General features: G+C 33.2%; 2 protein-coding genes across 2 annotated transcripts; one reads left to right on the top strand and one right to left on the bottom strand.

The window, feature by feature from the left end:
- Nucleotides 1-2,994: 2,994 nt before the first annotated feature.
- LOC18098416 (uncharacterized) lies at nucleotides 2,995-5,364 on the bottom strand. Its single transcript, XM_006385083.3, has 5 exons — nucleotides 4,891-5,364; nucleotides 4,714-4,791; nucleotides 4,325-4,406; nucleotides 3,679-3,821; nucleotides 2,995-3,380 (listed from the first exon to the last, which is right to left on the bottom strand). The coding sequence occupies exons 1-5, from the start codon at nucleotides 5,167-5,169 to the stop codon at nucleotides 3,171-3,173; spliced, it is 792 nt and encodes a 263-aa protein (XP_006385145.1). The 5' UTR covers nucleotides 5,170-5,364; the 3' UTR covers nucleotides 2,995-3,170.
- A 1,917-nt stretch (nucleotides 5,365-7,281) lies between these two features.
- Nucleotides 7,282-8,392, top strand: LOC18098415 (NDR1/HIN1-like protein 12). The gene has a single exon (XM_006385082.3). It carries the CDS (start codon nucleotides 7,599-7,601, stop codon nucleotides 8,202-8,204), a length of 606 nt encoding a protein of 201 aa, XP_006385144.2. The 5' UTR covers nucleotides 7,282-7,598; the 3' UTR covers nucleotides 8,205-8,392.
- Nucleotides 8,393-13,041: the final 4,649 nt, after the last annotated feature.

Genomic DNA, 13,041 nt, shown 5'->3' with positions numbered 1-13,041 from the left:
ACAAATTTCAAAGTCGTTACCTATTTCATCCACTTTTTTCACTTCTATCCTTTATCTTTTAATTCAACCATTTCTCCCAAAAACATATGCAATTGTGTGCTGATTTGGGCTGAAAAAAGCTAAATTGTGTAAAATAAAAAATTTTAAGAATCAAATTGAAAAAAAAAATTATTGCTCCAATCCTAAATGATTTATAAGATAATGAACAATACTTGTGATACTATATATATATATATATATATATATATATATATATATATAAAGAATAAAAAAATTATAAATGAAGATATTTTTATTATTTTAGATGTGTTATGGATTTTATTTTCTCTTTTTTTATATTTATCTTTTTCTTTAAAGTGGATTTTATTTTCCTACACAAGCATTATACTTTTAAAATATATTTTTATTTACTTTTATTATAGTTAAAATAGATGTTAATCACAACAAAAATTTAAATTTTAGAAAAAATATTTTTTATCCAAAATTTCCTTTCACTATTCATGTTTTTTTTTCCCAACAAAACACGTCTTTACTATTAATAGCATGGTTTTTAAATAAGAAATAAAGGTAATTAAAATAAATATTTATAAAAACCTCCAACAATTTTAAATAAGCATGAATTGGAAAGACTTATCGTGAGGCAAAGCAGTTTTAAAGTAAATTTTTGTTTAAAAAATAGAAGATATAAAGGGACATGCACCCTCTATTTCCATCCTCTATGTCTTTTTTTTTTTTCTTTTTTTCTTTTTATCGCAAGCTATAGTAACTAAACGTTTTCCATGCCACAACTTCACATCAGGAGGCAATGGAATCAGATTTTGCAATTGAAAAGTGGAAATGGGAGATGGGTGGAGGGTGGAGGGTGGAGGGTGGAGGGTGAGAGTTGCATCACAGAGATGATCAGACATCGTATTCAAGTATTTTTGCTAGCTCTCCAAGAGGGTCCTTTGAAAACATCCTTCATGCAGTTCCACAGTCACTCAATTCTCATGATGCCTTATGTATGGCAGTGTGATAAAAAGGGTAAGAGAGCTGATTCTTCCACACAAGGATTATGGAACCAGAAAACAACGTTGCCAATATTGTTTTGATCCTGAAATGTCTAATCCATTATAGACCAATAAGTCTAAATATGCTTGGCATGGTGTTAGTTTTCACGGTTGCAAAAAAAAAACTATAAATTGTAGTTTTTTTTAAGCTAAGATTTCAAGAGAAAGAGCTTTCAGTGAGATTTATGTAAAATTATGATGCGATTAACCAAACACTTTCAAACCAAACTTCCAAACATACAAATAATTTCAAAGGCTTCTAGACTCGAACCTTGGCTTAATTAACTAATTTCCCCAGAGCAGGTTGCTTTTGTTCAAAACAGTTGTATCCAAGACAATATTGTGAATATCCATGAAGCATCCCATCACCCGCGAACAACTAAACGGGGTCACAAGACTCACAACTACAATATGGCAATCAAATTAGATATGACCAAGGCTTTTGACAGAGTAGAATGGGGTTTCTTGGAAGAGGATTCAAGGACAAAGGGTTTCAATGACATTTGCATACGATAAGTTATGCAGTGGGTTCCCACGGTCTATTACAAGGTCATGATAAACGGGGATCCTCTGTCCCCTTATCCATCCATTCATCCTAGTACCCGATGCTCTTTCACACTACTTGTCATCTTTGCTGAATCAAAACCACATGGTGGAATCAAAATCAAGGGAGCTTGTCCTTCTTTATCTTATATCATGTTTGCAGATGATACGTTTTTGTTTGGAAAAGCTTGCATGGGTGAAGCTACATGTATCATGCAAGCTTTACAGGTCTATAGCCAAGCCTCTGGGAAAGAGCTAACACCTTTCCAAAAGCAGTGTTATTTTGGAGCAAATAATCATCGGCGGGGTCCAAAAGTGAATTTCTCAATTACTTGAAGGAAAGGGTGGAACAGAAGGTCCAAAGCCGGGGAGGAAAGCGGCAATGCCTTCTTACACACGATGGCTTGTTTTAGGATTCCAAAAACCTTCTGTGATGATATCATTACTGAACAAAGGGTTTTATCTTTGACCTTCAGAACTGTTCACATCGCTCTCTTCAGTTCAATTCAAGCCAAGGCTATGATGAAAGTTCGGATCGGCTTACTTTCTATCGTACGGAATGGATTCCAAAGCCTTCCAAACTATCAATAGTTAGGCAAGACAAGCTTCCCTTTGATTCCACTCGTTAAAACTCAACCTTCGAAGTCTAAGAATAAGAAGGGCTACTTAGCGTCTACCCCTGAGTCTTACAACTCAGTGATTTCATACTTTCATCTATCAACTCAGTATACTTCGTAACCTGACAACAAGGTTTTGGTGGGATTCTAACTACGGAAAGGATAAGCTACATGGTGTAAGCTAGGACAGGTTAACCCCACCGAAAATTGAAGATATTAATCTCTTCAACACTGCCATGTTAGCAAAGCAAGCTTGGAGTTCTTAATAGAGGAAGATACGGTAAATTATAGTTTGGAAAATTAAGATACTTGTTAGTCACGAACACAGCAAAACATATCTTCTGTTTTATCATTTTTATATAATGCAGGAACCAAGGTTCTCACAACTTACAATGAAGGCAGAGTTAATGCCATATACTGAAACCTAAACAAAGATTAAATAAAATGAGAAGAACAGGGTTGTAGCTTCAGGAATTTGGGGGCTTGAGAATCTAGTATCAAATTCCAAAGCAACTATTAAAATTCAAAAGTTCAATAATGGTAGGAGCATTACATGGCTCCACCTGTTCATAAGTAAGGGGAAAGCAAGATAATATAGATCAAGGAGTCACTCTATGGAGTTGAGAGTGTTGTCTACCAAAGAGCGTGCAATTTCAATTAAGGGAGGAAAGAAGAAACAAGCAGCATTTCTATAGGAACTTGACTTCATCAACATACAGCCACATATAATTTGTTTGAATGATCAACTAGTTAGTGAAGTCCAACTGGTTCAAGAAGCTCAAACAAAAACTAAATGCACATAGAGAGATTTTATTGCAGTGAAAATATGGTTAAGGTTTCATTACATGCCACTATCAGATCTGTGGAACGAACACTTTGACCTCACTTATTCACATTAGTTTCCACTTTTTCTATAGACAGCATTTTCTAATCATTTTAACTCTTGGGGAAATTATACATGTCATTTGGTGTCGCCAAGCTTAGATAACAAGTAGAGGCCACCAGAGCAAAGGAAGACAGAAGCTGAGAAGCAAAGTAAATCAATGGGAGAGAGTATGATTGCCGTCTTACTCTTTTCAAAGAAGCCGATCAGAAGAAGCATTACTATGACGTGGCCAAGCTTGGTTTTCAGCTCATTAACAGTTTTCACTTCTAACCATTTCGGTCGTTCCTGCCAGAAAAGGTAAAAAGAGAAGATCTCAATTAACCGGGGTGCACAGAAACAAGTCAACAACACCGTAAATGACAAACATAATTTTTCTTATAGTTCTACTCTTAGGAAGGTCAAGTATCAAATAAGATATCATTTGGATATGACAAGCTAAAGGGTATAGTTCCCAACCAACAGGCAATATAAATATTTTCCCGCTCATCAAGAAGGCTACAATTTCTATGAAACATTAGCTGCATCATATTACATGCATTGCTAAAGTAGAAAAATTGCTGTTGTTTAAGAGAATCAAAGATACCTTCAAGGCAAATAAGCCAAATAAACTTGACCTGTTTGGTGCTTTCCCCGTTGACACCTGCTTTGCAAGGTCAAGATTGCTAACAAAGAGTTCATATAGACCCATTCCAAAGACTAGCATCACTGTTCCCAAAAGATAGACATCTGGGATCCAATAAAACAGTCATCAGTAATTTTCTAGGGAGGGAGCTTTTCAGCAACAAAGCAGGCACTGTAGAAGATGGAGAATGAAGAGCTGGAAGTTCACGGAGAAAAAAAGACATCCAAAAGATGAACCCAACCCCTTCAGCAAATGCATGTATGGTGATTTGATACATATCTAGCAATTGCAAGTAGTCTGATGACCTACTCACCAAGCTGAAAAATAAGTATACATGAGCCAAATCCTTTATCTTAGTTTTGAGTTCTTTTACAGGTCATCAATCAATTCCAGAATTCTACCAGGGAGAAGCAAGAAATAGTTTTACTTGCCCCGCAACTACCGCATTACAAAGCATTAGATTAACCCATTGCGAAACATGCATGATACAAGGCTTAATTTGATGGAATGCTAAAAGAACATTGTGTGCTAGTTGTGGGTTCAATTACTTCAAAATAATGAAGCAAGGCATAGCCATTAATACTGAAAACTATTTCCAATCACACACCTATGGCCTCGACCAGCAATATAATCACTTTGCTACGATTGACGAGGTATTGCATGAAAGCTGACCCAACATAAGTGCAGCCCTGCAAATCAAAGTAAATGATGTGATGATTAATACACCGTAACAATGTAATGATCAGTACCTTCAACCAAATTGAAAGTACTATACTTGAGCTCAAAAGAGCCGTCCTTAACGGCATGTAATTGACAATTTGAAATCACATGCAGGTAGTGTTGCTATTGCTTGCATAATTGAACTTAATGCTTACACTTGCATCAATATTTGTGGAAAAACAATGAGAATTTCAGTTTAATTTCATGAAAACTGAACTGAAAATTTAGAAATTGAAACCCAAGAAAGATTAACTTAAGAGTTTGGAGAAGCAGCACCTTTATGAAACAGAGAAATGATCCAACCATAGAGCCCAAAACCCCAAGAATCGCCAAGAACCGACATCGATAAATAACCTGCACATCATTCAAACAAAATTAATTAATGCTAATAAAAACGATGATGATGGTATAAAACACACACAAACAAAGAATTGCTTAGTTATTGTTATATACCTTCTCTATGTTCTCCTCTATAGATTCGAAGTCGAGTATCTTTGATGCAATTACAGGGGATGCACGAGATGAAGAACAAGAAGATTGTGTAGCTTCTGCTGCTGCTAAATGAACATCACGAGCTCTTGAACATTTGGTCACAGCAGGTGAGAATCTAATACCATGTCCATGTGGGCTAAACCCAGATACCCTTTTAGAATATGGACTCAAATTACAAGTCTTGAGCACGAAAGGTGGTATTTTGATGGGTCTTGAAATCATGGGTCGGGAAGGGTTCATGGTGGATGAAAGTAGAGAGCTTTTGGCATGAATGATAGGTACAGTGAGTTGAAGGCACCAAGTTCACTGAGTGAAAACGATGGTGAGAGCTTTTGGCATGAATGATAGGTACAGTGAGTTGGAAGTGCATGCACTGGCTAGCAAGATTGATGATTCACGGAAACTGGAACCACATAAATCCACTTAAAGTTTAGATTTTTTTTTTCTTTTTTTAAATTTAAGCCAATAAAAGTATGGAACTTGGAAGCATGTTAAGCAGTTAAACTGTACTCATCTTAACCCGAACATTGACTTGTTTGTGAGAATTTCTATATAAATTATAGAGGGAAACCTCAATTTAGCCCCCTAATATATTACTATTATCAATTCAGTTTCAAGTACTTTTGATTTTATCAGTTTTATCCCTAACAATAGCCAATATTAAAGATATCAACCCTTAATAATTTGTTATCATATCGATTAAAAGATTTCATCTAATTTTTTTGGTACTGTCATTTAAGACATCAAAATAAGTTTTAACATGTTCTAGAAGACAATTTTACACTGAAATTATGTGTTGTGGCATATTAGGCATATAGTTGCACATTGAATGGAAATAACTGAAGATCATATGCAAATTGTATGGAATTGTATGGAGTATTTTTAATGATTACTAGTTATTTAGAGCTCGTTTATCTATTATGTAAAAGTTGAGTTTTTAACTAAAAATATAAAAATTAATATTTTTTAGCTTAAAACACGGTTTGAAACATAGCAAACCGTTCCTTATTTGTTTTTGCGTTTTAAAAGTGCTTTTAAAATATTTTAAATTTTTTTTATGTTTTTTTTATTCAAATTGATATTTTTTGGTGTTTTTAGATCATTTTAATAAGCTAATGTTAAAAATAATTTTTAAAAAATAAAAAAAATATTATTTTAATAAATTTCTAAATGAAAAGCAACCCCAATTGGACTTTCAAATACGCACGGTCACTTAAATGAATGGGTTGGAGCATGGAGGGGGTGACATTGTTTATGAGATAATATTTGAAGGGGTAAATTGAGGTTTCCCTTAAACATGAATAAACTCCAAAGGGGGCAGGGATGGGCGGCACGTGAGTTCTCAATGTTCCTATCTGACGGGCTTGCCTCTCTCCGACAGTCATCAACACTACAGGTTCTGTCTGTCTCTCTCTCTCTCTCTCTCTCCCCATGTGGGCATGTTTAAATTAGGAGAAGACTGGATTTTTAGAATAGAAGTAGCAGTAATGAACTGTAAAGCCATTGATTTTTGTATATTGCTTGATTCTTTTAACACAGACAACAACAATCGAGGACCGAAATGTCATTCATTTAGTTTTGCCATTATTGATTGCTAGGCTGAACACACTCTCCTCTTTGTTATAACTAACCAAATCCCACAGACTATGGAGGCTGTGGCTGAAAACTCTGACCCCATTAACGCCTTAAAATCTCAATTGGAAAGTTGGAACCAAACTTGGACTCTCTGGATAGCGTTTAGATTGACCAAATCTTAAGAATAAATCATGGACTTGTCAACTAAAAGTGTTAATCAAACTAACGAACTTTCTTGACTGAATTGGATGAAAGGGTTAAAAGGCCCCAAAAGTTGGAGTGCAATAGTTTGCTGGGCTCGAAATAGGATGGAGGATTCGGCACAACTAAGAATTGAAAGTATAAGAGCATAGTTGTAAACAATGGATCTGCCGGGGCTGGTCTCTATCGATTAGATTAAAGACAAAATAAAAGAAGAAGAAATCCAGTTATTTTAATATATTTTCAAATAAAAAAATTATTTTAAAAAATAAAACTGCCGAACACTCTAATATTTCACAGATGAATCAAAGGGTACAAGATGATCATTGCCCCGTACTTCGTTTTTGGAAATGATCCCGTTACTATGCAAGGAAACGAAAATGGGCTAAGCTTTGAAGCTGCTTTACTTTCACCACCAATTTCAACAAGCAGGCTGCTACACTTTTTTAGTGGGAATCCACATAGGACGTCCAATAAATTAGAGAGATGGCTCTAGCTTTTCATTAAAAATAAGGAGGCGTTTAATTTGAATTGAATTGCAAGATAAGAATATATTTGCTCAAGGCAGGATTGATAAAAAGGGTGCGGTTACCTAAGCTAAAGATTCCTTGATAGAGAAGAAAAGAGGCTCTTCAGGTACACTACTACAATAACGGTAAGATGGACATATCGTAGACACCACAAATGCTTTAAACTAGGAAAAGAAGATACCTAACCTTCCCCACCAAAGAGAGCCAAGAACCCACCTTGAAATTCTTTACCTTGCTGCCTACCTCTACTCCTGTTAAGAATTCACCTTTCTTCATAACATAAAAATTGCCTCAAAACACCGAAAAGCCGGATGTTGTCACTCCTAGAGTGCCAATTATTACTTGTCACCGCCGCCGTCAATTATGACCAAGAATTTTCTATCCACTCCCCCACCTCGAACCCATTTTCTATGGTGGTTTGCTGCTATCTTTTGTGCCATCCTCACCATGGCAGTAATCATTGCCGGCATCGTCATCTTCATTGGCTACATGGTAATTCACCCAAGAGTTCCAGTCATCAGCGTTGTCAGTGCTTATCTCCCTCATTTCAACTACGACGGAGCCGGGGTACTTGTAACGCAAGTAAACATCCTGGTAAGGTCGAAGAATGACAACATGAAGGCCCATGCCAGGTTCTCAAATTTCAATCTTGAACTGTTCTTTGATGGGAATAGGATAGCAGTATTGTCAACTGCGACTCCATATGAGGTGAAGAAGAATAGTTCAGTTGATTTTAACTATGAATACACCTCGGATCCTATACCATTAAATCCTATGCAAATGAATCATGTGGATGAATCCCTTAAAAAGGATGAGGTGAGTTTTGAGTTGAAAGGAGGTGTAAGAACTCAGTGGAGAGTTGGGGTTCTTGGCTCTGTTAAGTTCTTGTGTCACTTGAATTGTCAACTACAATTTCGCCCATCAAATGGAAGCTACATAACAAGACGTTGCTCCTCCAGGTCTAAGTGATTGATTTGCTCATCTTTTGGTTTTGGATTTGGATATCTGTTCTTTCTTATTTCTCCTTAATTTAATTATCATGTATTTCTTCAGGTTTTTTTTTTTCTTAATCCTTTCTTTAGGCTAAGTATAGGTTTAGTGCAAGCAATCACAAGTTCCAAAAATTAATACAAACCAAACTACGGTTTTTTTCTTTCTCCGAGGAGCATAATTATTTCTACTCCTTGCTACTAATTAACATAGCTATTAAAACTAACCCGACAGATGATTTTGAAACCCGGCTGACTTATTTTATAGGTTGGGTTTTAAAAAAAAATCAAATTTTAAAATCTTTTATTTTTTTGAATTGGGATACGTAGTTGATCTAGCCGACCCAATAAATCAACTTATAACCTGATCAATTCATTCAAAACTCGATTTAATTTTTATTAAAAAAAAATTTAAAATGATATTATATTATTAAAAAAAAAAATCAAACTCAACTTAAACTTGTTGATAAATTTAACCAAATTTAATTACTATGCTAATTAATTAGACTTCCTTTGTATACTGAGAAAAAGTATTTGTTCCATGAACTATTAATTGCCTTCCAATGCAATATATGTTGCTCTAATTGAAGTTTTAAGTCGAACTTGAATTTATCAAGCATTATATATATATATATATATATATATATATATGGAGCTTTCAGCACCAACCTAAGTGCTGCAGCCGCTATTGTGTTAAGAAAAAAGTAGCCATGGGTGGAGCCTTAAAACCAGCAAAAAGCATCTACAAACTATCTGCAAGCTTGTGAAAAAGAAATCCCTTTTTTCAATTGATAGATCTTTTGGTGATTTCATTTTAGGAAGGTAATTAAGTGCGCTTTTCTAGTTGCTTCCTCATGGCATCAGCTCTCCTTTAATCTGAAGCTTTGCCTCTGGGGTGCTCAAAATTCTAAGCCACCTAATTAAAATTTATAATTAACAAAACCTAAAGGAGAAAGAGATCGATTTTATAATGCACCCCTCACGAAATTTTATTTACAACATTTTTTTGTTTTTAATCTATGTTGTTTTTCTCTCTTTAATTAATTTTATTATTTAATATTTGTTTTCTTGAAGATTAAGTTTTATGATTTGTTATGGTCTGGTTTTTTTATAAATATTCTAGTCTCGTGACTCATATCATGGATTTGATGGGTTTATTTGTTTCACAAGAGTTTTTTTTTAATTGAATTTTTTTTAATTTTATCCTATAACATTATATTGATTAAGAATTAAATTTCATGATTTGTTTTGATTTGCTTTTTATGAGGTTATTCTTACCCATTGACTTAGGTCATGGGTTTTGCGAGTAGACTTGGGTTGTTTTATTATATCTTTTTTTTATATTTTTTTTCAATTTCATCATTCAACAATAGGTTTATTGAGAATTGAAATTCATAATCTATTTCGATCTACTTTTTATAGGATTATCCTAGTATAATGACCCGAGTTGTGGGGTTTGGCTGGTTAACTTGGGTTGACACATGTTGTTTTTTCTCTTTACTTTATATGAGGTTATCTTGGTATTATGAACCGTGTCATGATTTTGGCAAGTTAACTAGGTTGACTTGGGTCTTTTTTTGTTTTATTTTTTTGATTGGATTTTTTTTCAATTCATCATTTAACATTGAGTTGATTGTAAATTAAACTTCATAATTTGTTTTTACTTACTTTTTATGGGATTATCTTGGTCTCATGACTTATATTGTGGGTTTGACAAGTTGACTCGAGTTTTTTTTAATCTTTTTTTTTAATTTTCTTTTTTAATATTGAGTTATTTGATAATTGAACTTCATAATTTTTTTTTAAATTTTATATTGGGTTATCATAGTCTCATGACTTGGGTTGCAAATTTGACAGGAAAACCCAAGTCGATCTAATATGTTGATATCGCAATATTTTTTTAAAAAGATGTCATTTTGATTTTTTTAATCAAATTATATTTTTACCGGTTGTTCGATTTACATTTGAAATCGCCAAGTCGACATGTTATATCGAGTTAAACCCCACAAAATTTAATTTTTTTTACTAGAAAAATATTAACAACACCTAAATATTTTATTTTTATCAAAAAAAATTTAATCTATAGAATAGCACGCGAGCTAATCATCTTGTATGATTTGAGGCTGCAAGTTAGCTCGAGAATTGTTTAGGCTAGAAAATATAGTTCTATAAAGTACAAATACAAATACAGGATACGGATACGACATGATATGTATACTAATAAGATGATGTAGAAATTTAAAAAAATGACATGATATATGCGGGTAAGTTAATTACACACACATAACAAAATTATTTTAAAAGTAAATAAAAAATCAGCACTTAAAAATCAATATAATGAATTGTGTGGGTAGAAACAAAAATTTTCTACCAATCAAATTTCACCATGTGTTATTTTTTTTATTTTATGAAAAGATAAAATAAAATTGAAATATATGACATGGAAAATAAATGAGTCTTCATATATTTCTTGGCCAATGAAAGGTTGACATTTGAGATGAGATATTCAAGATATCTTGTCATAAATGCAAGATCTCATCAATAAAGATCAACCAATAAAATCATGTCATGTGGCATTAGAAAAGGACTTGGGAGCCCTTGCAAACTTCTATAAATAGAGGGCCTCAACCTAGAATAAAAGAAAGAGAAGAATTCTTAGAGATACAAATTTCCTTCAAGACAAGTTCTTCAAGCAAGGAAGCTCTCTCTTTAAGCAAGGAAGCTCTCTTAAAAGTTCTCATGCCTCCTTTGTTTACACTTGAAGTCTACAAAGAATGAAGCTATGTTGGATCAAGCTTAAACGCCCTATAAGAGTTCTTCAACAACACTTTGAAGACAAATCAAAGATACTCTTCAAAGCATCAAATCACCAAATCTTGGTTCATAATACACGTCTAAATTCGTGTTCTTGCAAAGCATAAATCTTGGCTTGATTTCACAAATAAATTAAATCACCATATATCAACAAACAGAATAATCAGAGGATTGTCTTATTCTTTTCAAAGAATACTTTAGATAAAGATTGTACCTGGTCATATATTTAATAAAACTATATATTTATACACGTGTGCTTGTTTAATTTCAGGTGCTCAAAATTGTGTCTACAAATTTCTGGCGACTCCAATGGGAAAAACTCTACCTCTCATCTCTTCCCTTTAAAAAAGAATTTTCAATAAAATCTCAATGGCAATTAGGAGGAACATGATCACCATTGTCGCTTCCAAAAGCAACAAAGCTATTAATTCAACGTCGACATACCATTGAAGATTCTTCAACCTTGCTATTGAAAACAAAATCCATCGTCGAGTTGTATATACAAACCAAACCGACTCTCAAGTTGACATCAACTTCGAATGCAAGAGGGGCACAAGATCTAGCTCCAAAGATGAAGCTACAAGTAACTCCACTACAAAAGCCAAGTGGGGCGCATGGAATTCTCTTTGGCACTCGAGGTGATTTTGACAATTCACTTATGGATACTTTTCCAAGTCAATCACCAAGTAAGGCTTTGGGTTTTGATATTATGTCAATGATGATGACCGGGACGACGTCATTTGAGGATTATGTGGCTAACTTGACAAAACTCTTTGAAGGGCTTTCAACTTCACTCAAGTCAAAAGATCATGAGATAAAAAAATTGATGAACAAACTCGAGGACATGAATGAAGGATGCCAAACCTCAGCTCCTAAGGCTTTGCAAGTAGATCAATCAGATGTCATTAAGGATTCTACAATTGGAGCTGCAAGGAATAAACGTGGTATTACTGATGGCATCCTCACCACAAATCAATTGAAAGAACTTAACAATAAAGCCATCACAAACCAAGTAGAAAGCTCAGTTCAACCCTCGTATTCTTATATATATATATATATATATATAATTAAAAGAAATAATATTTGATTGATTTTGTTTACCTAGATTTTAAAATTTTATGAAGTGTGAATTATAAAAAAAAAAAAACCCTAAAAGTACTATAAAATTACAATGACTATCCAAAAGTTTAAAGATATTATAAAACAATACCTGAATATTACAAAAACCTCCATTTGTGTCCAAATTACACAATAATTTTAAATCATTCCCTTAAAATTAAAACCGAAGTGGATAAATACATAAGTATCAAACCCGGCCTGAGGGTTGACCCGACCAAAGGGCTGGGTCTTGGGTTTCATGGGTCAACCCGGAAAAATTAAAAAATATATATTTAAATTTTTAATATTTCATATGAAAAAATTAAGAAAAAATCAATGTGAATATAGGCTATACATGTTGTAAATAATGAAGTTTGAAAGAATATCTTAAAAAGTTTTTTATCCCACATTGAAATGATACTATGTTATGCTTTTAAGTTGAAGTATTTTAATAAAAAAAAGTTTTTTATCTCACATTTAAAAACATAACTTTTTTCTTGTGAACATAGAGTATATATACTAAAGGGCTTCAAATTTCATATTGAAAAAATAATTTCTTTCTTGTGAACATAGAGTATATATATTAAAGGGCTTCAAATACTATATTCAAAAGATATTATGTTATCATTTTAAGTTGAAGTATTTAAACCAAAAAGTTTTTTTATCCTACATTGAACAAACATAACTTTTTTCTTATGAATATAGAATATATATACGAAAGAGCTTCAAATCCTACATTGAAAAGATATTATGTTAAGTATTTAAACCAAAATTTTTTTTATCCTACATTGAAAAAACATAATTTTTTTCTTGTAAACATAGAGTATATATACAAAAGGGCATCAAATCACACATTGAAAAAATAACTTTTTTCTTGGGAACATAGAGTATTACACAATATACTA

The sequence above is a fragment of the Populus trichocarpa genome, chromosome 4 (genome assembly GCF_000002775.5).
Source record: "Populus trichocarpa isolate Nisqually-1 chromosome 4, P.trichocarpa_v4.1, whole genome shotgun sequence".
Lineage (NCBI taxonomy): Eukaryota > Viridiplantae > Streptophyta > Magnoliopsida > Malpighiales > Salicaceae > Populus > Populus trichocarpa.
The sequence above is the reverse complement of the archived record's forward strand: the minus strand, read 5'-3'. Positions and strand labels throughout refer to the sequence as shown.